The sequence below is a fragment of the Coregonus clupeaformis genome, chromosome 33 (assembly GCF_020615455.1).
Source record: "Coregonus clupeaformis isolate EN_2021a chromosome 33, ASM2061545v1, whole genome shotgun sequence".
NCBI lineage: Eukaryota > Metazoa > Chordata > Actinopteri > Salmoniformes > Salmonidae > Coregonus > Coregonus clupeaformis.
In genome coordinates, this window is record NC_059224.1 from 35,792,858 (window position 1) to 35,812,713 (window position 19,856).

At 42.6% G+C, this 19,856-nt stretch overlaps 1 protein-coding gene across 1 annotated transcript in view; it reads left to right on the plus strand.

The window, feature by feature from the left end:
* mboat2b (membrane bound O-acyltransferase domain containing 2b) overlaps positions 1–17,146 on the plus strand; it is a 54,671-nt gene extending 37,525 nt beyond the window's left edge. Inside the window, exons 4-13 of the mRNA XM_045210264.1 lie at positions 6,299–6,394; positions 6,642–6,697; positions 7,696–7,750; positions 8,658–8,844; positions 9,235–9,427; positions 10,560–10,663; positions 10,775–10,839; positions 11,825–11,957; positions 13,319–13,470; positions 15,475–17,146. Coding sequence (XP_045066199.1) covers positions 6,299–6,394; positions 6,642–6,697; positions 7,696–7,750; positions 8,658–8,844; positions 9,235–9,427; positions 10,560–10,663; positions 10,775–10,839; positions 11,825–11,957; positions 13,319–13,470; positions 15,475–15,652 — 1,219 coding nt within the window. The 3' untranslated portion in view covers positions 15,653–17,146. The remainder of the gene's footprint in view (positions 1–6,298; positions 6,395–6,641; positions 6,698–7,695; positions 7,751–8,657; positions 8,845–9,234; positions 9,428–10,559; positions 10,664–10,774; positions 10,840–11,824; positions 11,958–13,318; positions 13,471–15,474) is intronic.
* The last annotated feature ends 2,710 nt before the right edge of the window (positions 17,147–19,856 follow it).

The window sequence follows — 19,856 nt, forward strand, 5'->3', positions numbered from 1 at the left end:
GAGCAGGTGTGTGGCTGACTGACTGAATGACTGGCTGAGTGACTGGCTGGCTGGCTGGCTGACTGACTAACTGACAGAGATGAGCTGCTCTACGTCCTTCTGGGATGATTACGGGATGATTATGATACCCATGCTCAACAGCTCTGTCTCCATGGAGACCTCGTCTTTTGTCATCTTAAGGCCTGTACAGACGGTACGATTTTAGCTGTCTTATGCCACGATTCTGCCATCCCAGACAAAATGTCCATGTAGTGGGTAAATTCTTAGGTCGTAAACGATTGTCGGACATTTTGTCTCGTTCAGTGTGACAGGGTCTAAGTCTGCGATTTGAAGTACCACTACGTGCGGTTGTAGGCTCTGACAATGTTCTGGCAGTGTCAGAAATGTTGAGCCTTTATCGTGTAGTGTGGCTGGTGTTACGAGCGGATCCCGGTGAATGACCAATAGGAACACGGCAGGCACTGGGTATGCACATAATAATACGATTATTGTGAATAGTCAGATTAATACAATAGTTCAATTTAAACGTTTACATGCTTTGCAAGAAGAAAGATTTTCCAAAAAATATCGTTTACATGACACATCTGAAATCAGGCTACCTGATGGGATTTTGATAAATAAACGTTCTACCACGGTGACCATGTTATTTTGGGGAAGCCTATTTGATTCTGAGTTAGAACATATAACGTTTGTATGTGAAAACTATTTCTAAGATGCATACTTTCAGATTTTCTCCGAACTCACTTCACTTATGCATAAGCATAGAGGTAGGCTTGTGCTGGCATGTGCAGATCAGATACACCGCTGCAGTTGATGTAGCCTATGTCGGCTGACGTAGCCTCGCAAGCCAATCGCAGAACGTTATCTGTGCAGTCTAGCAGCTGGACCCAGGTTGCATCCCAAATGCCACCCTATTTCCTATACACTGAGTGTACAAAACATTAGGAACACCTTTCTAATATTGAGTTGCATCCCCTTATGCCCTCAGAACAACCCCAATTCATCAGGACATGGACTCTACAAGGTGTCGGAAGCATTCCACAGGGATGCTGGCCCATTTTGACTCCAATGCTTCCCACAGTTGTGTCAAGTTGGCTGGATGTCCTTTGGGTGGTGGACCATTCTTGATACACACAGGGGAAACTGTTGAGCGTGAAAAGCCAAGCAGCATTGCAATTCTTGACACAAACCGGTGTGCCTGGCACCTAGCACCATACCCTGTTCAAAGGCACTTAAATACTTTGTCTTGCCCATTCACCCTCTGAATGGCACACATCCACAATCCATGTCTCAATTGTCTCAAGGCTTAAAAATCCTTTAACCTTTCTCCTCCCCTTCATCTACACTGCTTGAAGTGGATTTAACAGGTGACATCAATAAGGGATCATAGCTTTCACCTGGATTCACCTGGTCAGTCTGTCATGGAAAGAGCAGGTGTTCTTAATGTTTTGTATACTCAGTGTATATCTTAACTCATTTCTCTAAAGCAATATCCGTTTCCATTGGCTGTAGTGAACATAACATTGTGGCAATATCAAGAAAAGCCAAAGTACCAAAGGCAGGGCCTAAAGTTATTTATAAGAGATCATACAAAATGTTTTCTCAGGACTCTTTTGTAGGTCTGACGTGTATAAGGAGGAGAATCCAGATGCATAAGTTGGAGTATTTGTAACATTATTCTTGCCAGTTGTTGCCAAACATGCACCTGTTAAGAAACTAACTGTGAGAACTGTTAGAGCCCCCTGGATCGATGATGAATTGAAAAATGTTATGGTTCAAATAAATTATGCTGAACAAGACTTTTTAGAGCACCTTAAATGAGATTATTGGCAGAAAACCTCATTAATCTCCATCGTTCATTGAAGTTGATGTGTCACTTATAACAAAACCTTTTGATATAGCCAATCATTTCAATGACTTATTTCACTGGTAACGTGGACAAACTGAGAAGTGAAATAACATTTGAACAGTGAACAATCATATTTGTGTATTGAAGATCTAATAATGAAAGAGAAGGTTTGATGTTTTGAATTTGGTCAAGTTTGCGTGGGAGAGGTGGAAAAACGATGATTATCCATCAATAATAAGCCACCAGGTATAGACAACCTAGATGGGGAAACTATTGAGAATGGTAGCAGACTGTATTGCCACCCCTATTTGCCAGGCATGGAAGGAAGTTAAAGTAATTCCACTACCTAAAAATAGTAAAGCACCCTTTGCTGGCTCTAACAGCCGACCAATCAGTTTGCTGCCTGTTCTTAGTAAACTGATGGAGAAAATTGTGTTTGAACAAATACAATGCTATTTTCAAAGAACAAGCGAACTATTGACTTTCAGCATGCATATAGGGAAGGGCACTCAACTTGTACTGCACTGACTAAGATGACTGATGATTGACTAAAATAAATGGATAATAACATGATAGTTGGAGCTGTATTGTTAGATTTCAGTGTAGCCTTTGATGTTATTGGTCATAATTTGTTATTGAAAAAAATCACTTGTTATGGCTTTACATCACCTGCCATCACATTTTTGGAGAGTTACTTATCCAATAGAACTCATAGTATTCTTCAATGGAAGCTTCTCAAACATCAGATACAGTTGAAGTCGGAAGTTTACATACACCTTAGCCAAATACATTTAATCTCAGTTTTTCACAATTCCTGACATTTAATCCTAGTAAAAATTCCCTGTTTTAGGTCAGTTAGGATCACCACTTTATTTTTAAGAATGTGAAATGTCAGAATAATAGTAGAGAGAATTATTTATTTAAGCTTTTATTTATTTAATCACATTCACAGTGGGTCAGAAGTTTACATACACTCAATTAGTATTTGGTAGCATTGCCTTTAAATTGTTTAACTTGGGTCAAACGTTTCGGGTAGCCTTCCACAAGCTTCCCATAATACATTTTTGGTGAATTTTGGCCCATTCCTCCTGACAGGGCTGGTGTAACTGAGTCAGGTTTGTAGGCCGCCTTGCTCGCACACGCTTTTTCAGTTCTACCCACACATTTTCTATGGGATTGAGGTCAGGGCTTTGTGATGGCCACTCCAATACCTTGACTTTGTTGTCCTTAAGCCATTTTGCCATAACTTTGGAAGTACGCTTGGGGTCATTGTCCATTTGGAAGACCCATTTGCGACCAAGCTTTAACTTCCTGACTGATGTCTTGAGATGTTGCTTCAATATATCAACATAATTTTCCTTCCTCATCATGCAATCTATTTTGTGAAGTGCACCAATCCCTCCTGCAGCAAAGCACCCCCAGAGCACTTTGCTGCCACCCCTGTGCTTCACGGTTGGGATGGTGTTCTTCGGCTTGCAAGTAAACCCCTTTTTCCTCCAAACATAACGATGGTCATTATGGCTAAACAGTTCTATTTTTGTTTCATCAGACCACAAAAAGTACGATCTTTGTCCCCATGTGCAGTTGCAAACTGTAGTCTGGCTTTTTTATGGTAGTTTTGGAGCAGTGGCTTCTTCCTTGCTGAGAGGCCTTTCAGGTTATGTCGATATAGGACTTGTTTTACTGTGGAAATAGATAATTTTGCACCTGTTTCCTCCAGCATCTTCACAAGGTCCTTTGCTGTTGTTCTGGGATTGATTTGCACTTTTCGCACCAAAGTATGTTCATCTCTAGGAGACAGAACGCGTCTCATTCCTGAGCGCTATGACGGCTGCGTGGTCCCATGGTGTTTATACTTGCGTACTATTGTTTGTACAGATGAACGTGGTACCTTCAGGCGTTTGGAAATTGCTCCCAAGGATGAACCAGACTTGTGGAGGTCTACCATTTTTTTTCTGAGGTCTTGGCTGATTTCTTTTGATTTTCCCATGATGTCAAGCAAAGAGGCACTGAGTATGAAGGTAGGCCTTGAAATACATCCACAGGTACACCTCCAATTGACTCAAATGATGTCAATTAGCCTATCAGAAGCTTCTAAAGCCATGACATCATTTTCTGGAATTTTCCAAGCTGTTTAAAGGCACAGTCAACTTAGTGTATGTAAACTTCTGACCCACTGGAATTGTGATACAGTGAATTATAAGTGAAATAATCTGTCTGTAAACAATTGTTGGAAAGATTACTTGTGTCATGCACAAAGTAGATGTCCTAACCGACTTGCCAAAACTATAGTTTGTTAACAAGAAATTTGTGGAGTGGTTGAAAAACAAGTTTTAATGACTCCAACCTAAGTGTATGTAAACTTCCGACTTCAACTGTATGTACAGTGCGGTATCCCTCAGGGCAGTGCGGTATCCCCCAGGGCAGTTGCCTTGGGCCAATACTCTTCTCTATTTTTACAAATGATTTGCCACTTGTCTTACAATAAGCTAAAATGATTATGTATGCTGATGATTGCACACTTTACACATCAGCACTGCTGCATATGCATGAGCTAATGGCGATCATAATAAACTAAACACTGAAGGAATTAATTAAGAAGCAAATCAATGCATCTATTTGCTGGTCTCACAACCCGGACAATTGTTTTACGAAATATTTGATGAACGGATGTGGAAGATTGTAAATGGAGGCTGTATAAAATAGCTAATTCAAATACTGAGCTATATTGTATGCGGAAAAAAAGCGTCATTTATATTATTTTATACTAATACAATTGTTCAGAGAAAGCGATTTTGTTTAACAAGTAATAATTTTTTCTCTCTCTAAAAGGTAGGGGTCAAATTATTGACACCCCTAAAGATTCTTATAAATAAAGTAGTCAAGTTTAGTATTTGGTCCCAGATTTCCTAGCACACAAATACTATATCAAGCTTGTGACTCTACAAACTTGTTGGATGCATTTGCAGTTCGTTTTGGTTGTTTTTATTATTTTGTGCCGAATAGAAATGAATGGTAAATTATGTATTGTGTCATTTTGGAGTCACTTTTATTGTAAATAAGAATATAATATGGTTTCTAAACACTTCTGCATTAATGTGGATGCTACCATGGTTACGGATAGTCCTGAATGAATTGTGAATAATGATGAGTGAGAAAGACATCCTATTGGTAATGGTGAGAGGTTAGCATGTCTTTGGGATATGATCTTTGACCCTCTAACTTTCTCACTCATCATTATTCACAATTAATTCAGGATTATCTGTAACCATGGTAGCATCCACATTAATGTAGAAGTGGTTAGAAGCATATTCATACAATATAGCTCAGTATTTGAATGATTTATTTTATACAGTCATTATTGCTCCCTGCTGACATCCATGCAGGCCCACATTGACCTTGTGACCTCTGGAGCTCCATGCATCTTGTTCTAAACTCCCTGCCAAGTAAAATACATCTTTATCAAGGGTGTCAATGATTTCGGACCCCACTGTAGATGTACACTAGCTTACAGTAGTGAGTAGTGATGCGGGAAAAAATATTTAGTTACCTATCGCAATATTATTTTTGGACAATATTATATTGATATTTGACTCCAAATTTCAATTTGTAGGTATTTGCTTGCGCTAGTTGGTTGTACCTGCGGCAAAACGCAGGTATTTTTCATCCTATAGCTTGTTCTCCGTCTTCTTTTTAAATAGTGAGCCAACATGTTTTCAGTACTTTTATTTCCCTGAATGATCAAAACTCGTTTTCTCATGCTTTCCCTCATCTCTCTGCAGCAGACATATAGTGAACAATATGTTTGGAACATCAAATCACAATAAAATCGCAGTATCGAATCACAATACATATAGCATCGTGAGAATCGCAATACATATCGTATCGGCAACTAAGTATCGTGTGTGGCGTACAGCCCGTTAGCCACCAGGGGGAGACTCATCGAGGCCTGGTGACAGACGGTGTCTACGTCACGCGGCAATGGCTCCCTCTGCTGGACGTGCCAGGTCTCGACGGGCTCTCCGGCCAGGACTAATTGGGGCTGATTGTGGTTGGTGAGTAATCAAGGGGCTGATTGCTCACCAGCTGGACGAGTCCCATAACGCTGCCAGAAGGGCAGCACACTGGAGTGGGGACTGGGGAAGAGAGGTTACTCCCGTATAGTCGTGCTCAGTACCAGAGATAACGGAGGGAGCTCAGTTTTGTTCCCCACAGGATACAGCAAGACTCCGGAGCCAAGAAGACGGTATCCCGGAGGAGGTCTCCCGGAGGAGACCTATTATTTTCTCTTTTGTTTATTATTTAATTAAACATCCTTGAAACCAAGCTAATACAATTCTGTCCGTGTCTGATCTGTGTAAACGTCTTGATACCGTATCGAGAGGTCCTTCGGCAATTCCCAGCCCTAGTAGTGAGCTACATAGTGATTTTGTCTGTCTTTATTCTCAGATACTGTTTGGTGGTGGCCCTGGGGTATCTAAGCTTCTGTCAGATCACGCGTGTGTACGTCTTCGACTATGGCATGTACTCTGCTGACTTCACAGGGTAAGACTTGAGTGCGGTAATACAATGCCCCGATGTCTTCATGTAACATTGTGTTGGAGGATTGTGTGAAACCATGCATGAAGGCATGGGACAGCTTTATAGCCTAATTATAGCTTTTTGCTTATGATCACTCATTGTTTTCCCTCTTCCCCCTATTCTCTTTTACACTTTCACTCTCTATCTTACTGTCTCTGTCCCTCTCCCTCTCTTCCTCTTTGTTACTCTCTGTCTCCCTCTCTCTCCATAGGCCTATGATGGTGATAACACAGAAGATCACCAGCTTGACGTTTGAAATCCACGATGGTAAGTAAGGAGCTTTTTTTCCTTCAAACCAGACATTGAGAATATATTTCTGGATTAATCATATAAGCCTGTCTCCTCCTCTGATGTCAGATGGACCAAAAGAGAGATGTTATGCACTAGTAACATCATGGGATATCCCTCACATCACCTACAATGTTATGGCATGTTTACTGCCACCACATCGCTGGAATATCTCACATACTTACTCCATTTCTCCATAGAAATGTGGAGGAGTCGGATCATAAGGTTGCATTCTCACTTCTCAGTGCGTTTGAGGACACTGTTTCTATTGTACTCTGATAACCCTCGGACCAAAAGTAAAATAGAAGAAGAAAGCAGGATAGAAACTATGTGTTCGAGAGAATAAGGAGCAATAGCTCTATCAAAATAAATAGCTTTCCATGCACACACACACACACACACACAGGGATGACCTGTGTCACATGTGGCTCCAGTCCCTAGCAGGCATTAGGCTGTAATATTGTGAGCTAATTAGCTGTACTTATCTTGTTATCAGCGTAATGGCCGCCATAAACAACTCTGAATTATTCGGCCCACTTCCCTCCGGTCGCCTCATCCCCGGTGTGCGGCGTGCAACAAGACAAAACGCTGCGGGGTTGGCGAGACAACAGGGCTCCAAACTTTCTGGTAGTCAATTTAGTGTCTGTTAATTAGCCTTTAGATCAGCAGGGACCTGCAAAGAGTGAGGGCGAGAGAGAGCACTGGGACCTAACGGATGTCATTACCCATACTGGACAGTCACAGGAGAGGACAGGACAGCACTGACTTCTCAGACCACTGCCTCTCTCTGGGATGAAGTCTATGGGCAGGGAATGGTGGCCTCACCCTTGTCAACCATATATACTGTTATGAAATGTTTTCATTCCAATACATTGGAAAGTCAAAGTGAGTATCTTTGAATGAACTTGAACACAAACCACCCTGATCAAAAGCAAGCATTACATATGTGTTCTTCTCTGCGTCCCTCCCCCCAACAGGAATGTGCCGGAAAGAGGAGCAGCTGACTCCAAATCAGAAGATCCTGGCTATAAAGTATGTTTTACACATATGTTTTTGTTCTTTTGAGCAGAAAATGGCTGCTTCCTGTATGAGCATGTAAGGAAGCTCTGACTGGCTCTATAGTTGCTGAATTCCAAAATCGACCCCTAGTCTCTAGGCCTAGGCATTTCATGTAGCTCTTTTAAAAGGTTATTTAAATGTCTTTAGTTACATTGTTTCTCTTTAGAGAGGAGGAGCGAGTCTTTGGGGATTCTAACTATGCCTGTATCAGTCGGTATCACAGTCTGTACTGTCACTGTAATGACTGGGCGACTGTGTTGTGATGGTCTCTGTGAGTCCCTTTCTTTGTGTCACAGTTGTCACTATCTCTGACTGTCTCCCCCTGTAATGACTGCATTATGACTGTATCTGTGCCTCCTCCATCCTCCCCTGTAATGACTGTATCTGTGCCTCCTCCATCCTCCCCTGTAATGACTGTATCTGTGCCTCCTCCATCCTCCCCTGTAATGACTGTATCTGTGCCTCCTCCATCCTCCCCTGTAATGACTGTATCTGTGCCTCCTCCATCCTCCCCTGTAATGACTGTATCTGTGCCTCCTCCATCCTCCCCTGTAATGACTGTATCCGTGCCTCCTCCATCCTCCCCTGTAATGACTGTATCTGTGCCTCCTCCATCCTCCCCTGTAATGACTGTATCTGTGCCTCCTCCATCCTCCCCTGTAATGACTGTATCTGTGCCTCCTCCATCCTCCCCCTGTAATGACTGTATCTGTGCCTCCTCCATCCTCCCCTGTAATGACTGTATCTGTGCCTCCTCCATCCTCCCCTGTAATGACTGTATCTGTGCCTCCTCCATCCTCCCCTGTAATGACTGTATCTGTGCCTCCTCCATCCTCCCCTGTAATGACTGTATCTGTGCCTCCTCCATCCTCCCCTGTAGGAGAATGCCCAGTCTGCTTGAGTACTTCAGCTACAACTGTAACTTCATGGGCATCCTGGCCGGCCCCACATGCTCCTACAACGATTACATCGCCTTCATTGAGGGCACGCCCTGCTGTCGCCATAGAGACCAGCAGACCAATGGGAAGGCCAATGGCAGGCACAAACAGACTGACCCCTCCCCAAACGTAAGCATGGGTCTCAAATGACACTGATGTTCTGGAAAGTTACCAAATGGGCAGCATGCTCTGCTTTTAAAACATGCTATTATCAATGCTTGTCTGGAACTTTCTTTCTAAGAGGACAACATTGCTGTGTAGTAAATGCACAGTATTCCCTATTCACTGAAGGAACAGCAACATATCGCTGTCTTTTGTCTCTTATGAAGCTCTCAATTATACATAGCTGATGTGAGTTTAAGGAGGCTGTGTCCCAAATGGCACCCTATTCCCTTATATAGTGCACTGCTTTTGACCATAGGGCCCTGGTCAAAAGTAGTGCACAATATAGGGAATAGAGTTCCATTTGGGACACAGTGTTTTTATGGGCTGACGTTTTCCCCCCCTCCCATTCCTCAGATTGAAGTCGTCCGTAAGCTGGCCACCTGTTTCTTCTCCCTCATGGTTTTCCTGTCCGTGTGTAAAGTGTTCCCTGTGGAACGGAACATCGACGACGACTTCATCGCCACCACACCCTTCTACACCCAGGTGGTCTACCTCTACCTGTCCATGCTGACCACCCGGCCCAAGTACTACTTCGTCTGGACGCTGGGTGGGTCTTCTCTCTCTTCCATAGGCTGCCGTCTGATTCTCCATCCTTCTTTCGAAGTGCGCACTTGTCCTTCAGCCAATGTTTAAACCAATCCATCACTTTCAAATCCATGATGGGGAGTGTGTGAGAAGGAAGGAGAATCGTTTTTGGAAGAAGAGTCGCGTAGCCGTAGACAGTTTTCCATAGTAAAGCTCTTATCTTTAGGCTTGTTTTCATGGATTGACCCTGAAAACAATTCTTAGCTGTAATATCCTCCATTATTCCATGTTGACAAGTAACCCCTCCCAGACTGAGAACAGATGAGCTTTAAAGGTGATGAGATCAGTCCAACTTTGATCAGAAGTTTAGTTTAGCTGAATCCATTGACTGTTAATGAGCCAGTTGTATTTGATAAATCTCCAATGGATGTAGCATCCTTGACTTAGTCAGAAATGCAGCTTCTCCTCGCCAATATTCAAAATATGGCCTTGTTATTCTTAGGGTCTGTACTGTCCACATGAGAGGAGTGCTGAATTAATAATGGAAGTGTTTGCAACAAGGCGCGTGTGTTTGTTTGCAGCTAGGTGTGTGAGAGTATGGTGATAACAAGCAGGTAGAGGTGGGACTCACTCAGTGCTTCTCTGTATACACACACACACACACACACACAGAGAGCACGGATGCACGGCCTCATTGTCTTGTTCCACACTGCTTTCTGCAGGAGCACAAAGGAAATATGATGTAATATGGTGCTTCACATTACTGGTCATAAACATGATGTATTGTCCTTCACTTTCATATAAATACGCTGTTGTTAGGATGATGGATGATCTGATGTTAGTAACATAAATTCATGTCTATAATGATATTATCATCACTAATAAATGGTGCAATTTGTGGATGCAATACATCCCTTCTGAGCTGGGTTCCTCTCAAGGTTTCGTCCTTCTACAGAGTTTTTCCTGGCCGCTGTGCTTTCGCTTCTGCTTTGCTTGCTCTTTAGGTTCAAGGCCGGGTAACTGTTAAGCACTTTGTGACAACTGCTGATGTAAAGAAGGGCTGTATAAAATACAATTGATTAATTGATTACGGTGCAGATGGGACATGTGAGGAGATGGTGTTTTCTAAAAGCACGTATTTTCATTCTGAACAGCCGATGCCATCAACAACGCAGCAGGCTTTGGGTTCAACGGATACAACAGCGACGGCTCACCACGTTGGGATCTCATCTCCAATCTGAGGATAATGGACATTGAGGTTCGATTTTTGGGCCATTGTCTTCGTTCATGTCTCAGTATGTTTCTCATAACTCTAATACAAGCTCAAGTTACTGTATACTGATGTTTCCCCTCTCTGCCTTGGTTCCAGTTTGCAACCAGCTTCAAGATGTTCCTCGACAATTGGAATATACAGACGGCACATTGGCTCAAAAGGTACAGAGATAAAGAAACCAGGCTTGGTCTGTAATTGGTAAAGACACAAGGAGTGTAATTTAGTCAATTTCTTTCTCTTATCAACACCAGCTTGCAGCCACATTGTACATACTATTTAAATACATTGTAATTACAGTTTAGGCTTTATTCTTATTTAATGGGAGGTGTTCCCTAAATAATTTGTGGATGCACCTATAGCCAAAGCACTGGGGACTTGTCTGTCTAAAAGTATTCCACCTAGTGGATTCTGTTAGTACTAACAGTAGTTTCCATTAACCCTATCAGTCCTGAGACCCCAGCAAAAATCGCCTTTTCATTTATCTGACTTTAATTTATCTGAATGTACAGCCTATATATTTAGCCTCACAATGAATTGTTTTACCATTTTATTTTCAGGACAACCAGGGCTACAAGTGGAACACAAAACAATTTGACATAAACAGTTGAATTCATGAGTTTTATTGACAAATGTCACACACAAAAAGGTCTGCCAAAGCAAAAACCTGATAAAAATGTATATCAATGCTGTAGGTACAGAAATTGTTTGCTCAGTGAGAAATGAATATCCAACTATTCAGTGACAACTGTGTGGAGTTTGTGACAGCAACTATGTGAGTTTATTATAGTATTATAGACACTATGTCCTGGGATTTCCTATGATATTCTATGTAGAAGAACCAATTACCTTCTAACAACTTGTTTAGCCTGTGAGCGTCCTAGAGCAAAAGCTGCATGTTCGTGAGAGTCTCAGCTTTTCATAGATGGCTTTTAATAGTTTGTAGCTCAAACCATTCGGACTCTACAGACGTTTTTGTAAAAAGACCCTGGCCCGGGCCCCTTTGGGATCCGCCCTTGTTTTATAAACACCACTCTAGCTCAGCCCCGTTAATCACACAGACTGATGGTTGGTATCAACGGATGCAGAAGAAATAGAAATCCATAGCATCCGTGCTCTCTCTCTCTCTGTCTGTCTGTCTGTGCGTAGGGTGTGTTACGAGCGCTGTCCCTACAACCCCACGGCGGCTACCTTCATCCTGTCGGCCATGTGGCACGGCGCCTACCCTGGATACTACCTTACCTTCCTCACCGGCATCGTGGTCACACTGGCCGCACGCGCCGTGAGTACTGTCTCTTTCTCTTGTCTCTGTGGGTGTGTGTCTGTCTGTCTGTCGCTCTCTCCAAAACACACAGACCTCTCTGTGTCTCTTTATGTTTCTCACTTTCTCTGTATATCTCTCATTTTCCATATCTCCCTCTTCTAAAACAAACGCTGAGACTCGGATACGGGCCGGCTTCTCTATCACTCAAGCCTGTTTCTGTCTGGACTCACTAAGCCCTAAACTTTTCAAAGTCACCGATTTTAAAAAAATGTGATTCACTTAAACAAATGACATTTTTTCTGAATGTCAATGACTTCAGCTATCACCATATATATCCTGATGGCCTTCCGTTCCCATTAGAAATAAAACAAAAAGCCATGTTCAACCTGATCGTTCTTTATTTCTGCATCATCAGTGTGGGGATCAGTCATAGTTAGTCCACCATGGAGACTCACTGTGCTCTGAAAGCCTGAATGAAGTAGCATATTTATTAGAGACTGGATCTGCATCCCAAATGGCTCCCTATATAGTGCAATACTTTTGACCAGAGCCCTGGTCCCTATGGGTGTACAAAACATTAGGAACACCTGCTCTTTCCATGACATGGAGTGACCAGGTGAATCCAGGTGAAAGCTATGATCCCTTATTGATGTCACTTGTTAATATCCACTTCAGTCAGTGTAGATTAAGGGTAGGAGACAGTTTAAAGAAGGATTTAACTGCTTTTGAATGGGGTATGGTAGTAGGTGCCAGGCGCACCTGTATGTCAAGAACTGCAACGCTGCTGGTCACGCTCAACAGTTTCCCGTGTGTTTCAAGAATGGTCCACCACCCAAAGGACATCCAGCCAACTTGACACAACTGTGAGAAGCATTGGAGTCAACATGAGCCAGCATCCCTGTGGAACGCTTTCGACACCTTGTAGAGTCTGTGCCCCGACGAATTGAAACTGTTCTGAGGGCAAAAAACAACTCAATATTAGGAAGGTGTTCCTAACAGGCCAGCCAGACAGACAGATGGAGAGCAGACAGGGCAGGAATCAGGCTAATGGAGCATCACCTGAGTCACTTTGAGACTCACCGAGGCAGATCACCGCTGATGGATGAGCTGAGAGAGAAAGTCCAGTTGAAAAATGTACTCTTACCTGCATCCCAAATTGTATGCTACTCCCTATATAGTGCACTACTTCTAACCAGGGACCATGCACTATATAGGGAATAGGGTTCCATTTGGGACGCAACCTTCGATATGGGAAATGTGAACTTGGCGAGGGAGAGAGTTAAGGGCAGATTTAGAAGGGCCTTTTGTTGTACATTTTATTGTCTCACTTCTTCTTTTGCTCCAATGAATTCATTGCTTTGGTTCTTTTTTCTCTCCAGATGAGACACAACGTGAGGCCGTACTTCCTGGGCTCGCCGTCACACAAGCTAGTGTATGATGTGATCACGTGGGCGGGCACCCAGATTGCCATTTGTTACACTGTGGTGCCTTTTGTGCTGCTGTCTGTCGGGCCCTCTATGAAGTTCTACAGGTGAGTGGCCAGAAACTATGTCTCTGTCCTAAATGGCATCCTATAGGGCTCTGGTCAAAATTAGTGCACTATATAGGGAATAGGGTGCCATGTGGTACACATCCAGAGAACAGTACTTTACCTCACTGAAGTCAAAAAAAGTATTCATAGTTTGACCTTGGACGGAATGCAAGAACCAATTGTGTTTTTATCTAAACCTCTGACCAACAGGCTAATTTATCGCTGAAATGTAGAGGACCATTAGTCCTTCTGACAGACATACTCTGAACAAAAATGTAAATGCAACATGTAAAGTGTTGGTCCCATGTTTCATGAGCTGAAATAAAAGATCCCAGAAATGTTCCATATGCACAAAAAAAACGTATTTCTATAAAATGTTGTGCACGAATCTGTTTACGTCTCTGTTAGTTAGCGTTTCTCCTTTGCCAAGATAATCCATCCACCTGACAGGTGTGGCATATCAAGCAGCTGATTAAACAGCATGATCATTACACATTTGCGCCTTGTGCTGGAGACAATAAAAGGCCACTCTAAAATGTGCAGTTTTGTAAACAGATGTCTCAAATTTTGAGGGAGCTTGCAATTTGCATGCTGACTGCAGGAATGTCCACCAGAGCTGTTGCCAGAGAATTTTATGTTCTCCATAAGCCGGCTCCAACATTTTTAGAGAATTTGTCAGTACGTCCAACCGGCCTCACAACGCCAGCCCAGGACCTCCACATCTGGCTTCTTCACCTCAAGGATCGTCTGAGACCAGCCACCCGGACAGCTGATGAAACTGTGGGTTTGCACAACCAAAGAATTTCTGCACAAAATGTCAAAAAACTGTCTCAGGAAGCTCATCTACATGCTCGTCGTCCTCACCAGGGTCTTGACCTGACTGCAGTTCGGCGTCGTAACCGATTTCAGTGGGCAAATGCTCACCTTTCGATGGCCACTGGCACGCTGGAGAAGTGTGCTCTTCATTGATGAATCCCGGTTTCAACTGTACCTGTCAGACGGCAGACAGAGTGTATAGCGTCGTGTGGGCGAGCGGTTTGCTGATGTCAACGTTGTGAACAAAGTGCCCCATGGTGGCGGTGGGGTTATATATGGGCAGGCATAAGCTATGGACAACAAAGACAATTGCATTTTATCTATGGTAATTTCAATGCACAGAGATACCGTGACGAGATCCTGAGGCCCATTGTCGTAACATTCATCCGCCGCCATCGCTTCATGTTTCAGCATGATAATGCACGGACCCATGTCGCAAGGATCTGTACACAATCCCTGGAAACTGAAAATGTCCCAGTTCTTCCATTGCCTGCATACTTACCAGACATGTCACCCATTGAGCATGTTTGGGATGCTCTGGATCGACGTGTACGACAGCGTTTTTCCAGTTCCTGCCAATATCCAGCAACTTCGCACAGACATTGAAGAGGAGTGGGACAACGTTCCACAAGGCCACAATCAACAGCCTGATCAACTTCATGTGAAGGAGATGTCATGCTGCATGAGGCAAATGGTGGTCACACCAGATACTAACTGGTTTTCTGATCCACGCCCCTACCTTTTTTTTTAAGGTATCTGTGACCAACAGATGCATATCTGGATTCCCAGTCATGTGAAATCCATAGATTAGGGCCTAATGAATGTATTTCAATTGACTGATTTCCTTTTAAGAACTGTAACTCAGTCAAATCTAAGAAATTGTTGCATGTTACGTTATATTTTTGTTCAGTGTATTTAGACTGAATAGAGCTAGCAAGCTCTAGAGATTCGATTTTTGATCTTTGAGAATAGTCGAGGGCATTAAACACATTTGATGTTGACAATAATTCTCTTTATACAGTAGCTTTTTGTTCCCTTTCTGAGAAGTTGAATGAACTTGTTGTGATAGTTGATGTGAACTTTCAGTGTACAACACCAAGAGAAATTCCTTGCAACATTTGCTGCATGGCAATAAAGTTGTCTGATTCTTATATTGATCCCTAAATCATCCCATCTCTCCTCTCCCAGGTCCTGGTACTTCAGCGTCCACATTGGCTGTGTCCTCCTGGCCGTAGCCCTGCCAGTCAAGCCCCGACACCTGCGCCTGAAGGAGCAGCAGAAAGGCCTGCATCAGGCCCCCGTCCTCTCCCACCTGGACTCCACCTCCACAGACAGCAACTACAACCAGAAGACCAAGGCCACATGAAGCAGAACCAGACCAGCTAACGGTGCATACACAGAGAGACAAGCACCGAGGACTGCAGGGGACTGTCCAACACTGTATTAAATCCACTTATAAAGAGAGAGCGAGGTGGACAGAGGAGTAGACTCAAACAAACTCGGACAAACCTGACCAACCTGCCTCTGTTTGTCTGTGTTTTGGAGCGGGATGATGATTCTCATTCAGTCACATGGCACTGAGACTGAGCAGCGGCCACACCATGGAAAAGGGATGGATAGATGGGTGGCTTTGGGATTGACCTAGGTTGTGTCCAAAATGGCACCCTATTCCCTATTTAGTGCACTTCAAAGGGAATCGGGTGCCATTTGGGATGCAACTCTACTGTATTATGATGACTTGTGTCTGAGGCGGAGTGGGATGGATGGGTCCCGATGATGAAATGGCAGTATTGTACTATTACTGTATTATGGGCGTATGCAAACTTGCCTTATACCCTTTGTCTCTTTCTCCACCATCTTTTTTTTTTTTTTTTTTTTTTTAGCTTTTGTGTATCCTTCTCACATTGGATATTGTGTGGGCTGTGTTTCTCACTTGAGGTGAACAGGTTTTAGTATCAGGTGGGCGAGATTTAAGTGTTCTCTCAGTTAACGGTGACAAATTAGTGTTTTAGTCCTGGTGAAATGCAAATGTAAGTTAACTTCTCTAGGATACAGGAAATCAGGAGAATTAAAGAGAAGGAAAACAAGATGGCAGTGTCCTCTGTCTTTTTACACGATATGATTCATAGTCTCAACATGGAATGTGTCCAAATTTCACCCCTTTCCCTACATACAGTAGTACACTTATTTTGACCAAAGCCCTAAGGGCCCTGGTCAAAAGTAGTGCACTATATAGGGAAAGGGTGCCATTTGGGTGACATCCAAGGACTTACTCCAGACTGTTTGCTTTTACTGAGTGATGTTATGGGCTCACTTCAATGCCACTGCTGTTTTATTCAGTTAACAGTCAGTGTTCTTATTACATAACTGCTGCGAGAGTAGTTACTAACTCCTACTTATTCATGATTTATGTGTCAGCAGTGTGAGAGGCAAGATGGTCTAGTATTTCCATGTGTAGAGGTCAATTTTGTAATTTCATGTACTTGTTATTTATGTGATTCCAATGGACTTGTGGTATGTTTGACAAAGGTGGAAAGGTGGTGTAAAGGTAGGAAAATCAACCTGACATCCTGTTAAGTTGGAGGTGAAAGGGACAACATTACAGTATTTCTGAACACTCTGCTTCTTCAGGCAGTTCTGATTCTATTTTCATTACAGGGGGCAGTGAAAACTAAACCTACTTCTTGAGTCTATTGTGAGTTAGTTAACTATGGTAATTGTGAGAAACCTTTGCTTGGGGCCCTGGAGAAAGGAGAATGGAACGCTCATCATAACCCCTCAGCCAACCCCCGCTACTTGTTCATGTGGATGGTTTGTTTTTGTATATGATGTGATTAAAAGATTGATCTTTTTGAAACTTTACATAGTAAGTGTGATATGTAAAAGGTGAATGAATAACTGTGGTGTAATTGTTCTTATTACATTGTTATTACACAGGAGATAACCTTGTCCCCAGGCTCAATTGCTACCATATAGGTTCAACAGAGAGAGAGGGAGAGAGAGCTGGCTGGTGGACAAGATTACTGAGCAGCGCATGTATAAAAAAACATTTTTTCCCCCCATTTCCAACCTACACGGCTTCATTTACAAGTCAAAGACATTGTATTTGTTTCGGAAACCTTATTTGTTTAATCCCTGACAGCACTATTTGATTGGCATAGAGTAGTACCTCCAGATAGGCCTCTGTAGATGGGTCTTTTTAAGGCCCAGTATTAGTCCTAAGGTAAACTGTGAGTCAGAGCTCAGAAATGTCACCTTGGCTTCATACACTAAGGGAGAGTAGGCCTATAGCTTTTCACAGGCACCTGCCTCTGTGTCATTATCCACGTTTCCATCCAGTTTTTATGCAAGTAAAGTCATATCCTATAAAAAAAAAATAATGACAGCTGTGATGGAAACAGGAAGTTACGGTACAATTGTATAAATGCCGACAGATAATTTGTTCTTTCGACATGGTGGGATCTTTCTGTGTCTCTTAAATTAATTATGCGAGAAATGGCGGTGGAAAGGCCTTTATGCGCAAATATTGATATAATAACCATAATCTCGAAGTAAATTTGGAGTCACATGATGACATGGTGTGTGTGGTCCTCCCACTATGATTTGGGATACCATGCAGTTTATTAGGCTACTGATGAAATAAATTATATGATGAATTTCACAGGAAGGTGAAAGTTCACCTTTTTAAAAAATGTCGAGGTGTCTTATTCTGGTGACATGATGATCGATTTTTGACTGCCGTTTGACAAATACAAATATTATCGCTTTTATCCATAATAATCTAATGTAGACTAGCCTACCCTCACAGCCTACCTGAACTGTATCTGCGAGCTGTTGGCTAGAGCGCACGTGTCAAATCCAGAGTAGGCACATTTGTTATTTAACACAACCGTTTTTGTGACAAAAATATTGGTAAAGTAGATTTTTTTAAATGTAAGCGAAAAATTACATTTGGTGTGCACTGCTTCATCGCGCATTGATTTTAATCCGCAACAAATCCATTTGGTGGAAACACACCATTGGTTGGAAAATACGCATATTAAGCGGATTATTACGGACATGCAGAGAGAACATATGAATACAAAAGTAATTCCCTCATTATGTAGAAATCCCAATTGATTTATCTCATGATCAGGACATAACATTTGTTTTGTGGAGATCACAAGATAATTTTCTGATGATCATGACATAGAAAAAGTTATTTTGACGAGATAAAGAGAAACTATAAATAAGAGTGGAAGATAGATTGCCAGTATGGCTGAGGCAGCAGATGCTACGGTGGATCAGCATACATTTATATTGATTGCTACACTAAGGGATGGTACATTTCATGCTAACATCATGCTTTCATTTGTGTTTGGAGCTCATTATCAGTTTATCAATTAGAATGTAAGCAAGCTAAATGTCCCTTACCTTGAGTTAAGAGCTCGTGAGGCATTTAAACCCTGAATGATGCCTGACAGGCAGCCCTGTCTCCCAGGCTGTGTGCCACCAACAAGACCACAGCCAATCACATGAAAGCAACAATGCAGCTAACTTGGCTAGTCTTGTGAGCTAGCTAGCTAGCTTGTTTCTATACTGGTTGTTAGCTTGCATTGTTGATGTGTATACACTGAGTGTACAAAACATTAGGAACACTTTCCTAATATTGAGTTGCACCCCCTTTTGTTCCTAATGTTTTGTACACTCAGTGTAATTGGGACACTTCATGTTTTATGGATAATAGCATATTTACATTTACAGAGTGCGTGGAGATCCATTCCTGACAGGCTTTATTAGATTCAATTTCAGCCTCTGAGCTTGATCAGATTCAATAGCAGCCTCAGAGGCTGATAAATCAGGATTCTGCCTTGAAGGCAGTTTCATAGGTAAAGCTCCTTGCAGGCAGATTAGCAGTCAGTCGGTGCATTATGTATATGATCAAGAGTGGGTGTGCTGTATTCCTGGCAGGCCAATCAGATTCAATGACAGCCTCAGAGGCTGATAAGTCAGGATGCTGCCTTGTAGGCTGTCTGCAAGAAGCTTTACCTATGAAACAGCCTGCCAGGAATAAAGCTCACCCTCTGGATCAGATATGCATCTGCCTATAAAGCACTTTGACAGGTAATCTGCCTGCAAGGAGCCTTACCTATGAAACCGCTGTTAAGTTGCGTCAATTCAAATCTGGTATTAGGAACAAAAGAGGTCAATACCTATTTTTAATTAATGCAAACCACTTCAATGGTAAATATGATGTTCGTATATACGGGTCCACTGAAATACCACGCAGGGCACTCAGAGAACTGATCCATTGTTCTAAGTTCTTCTTCAAATACTCTGACAGAGATAGTTCCCGCTCCCTGCTGGCCAATCAGAGTAGAGACTGAGTGTGGTTTAGACTTACTCAGCCTATCGTTGGCGCACAGGCTGGTCCCAGACCCTTGGCGCTTCACTGTTGCACACTGTTGCCAGGCATAAGTTGTTATCATCACAACTTGTAGAGTCAGCACCTTTTTGCAGTACACATCCTTGAGCGCGGTTTAACAAAGAGGCAGTGTGTATGTGTCTGTGAGAAATACAAGTCTGTCTCA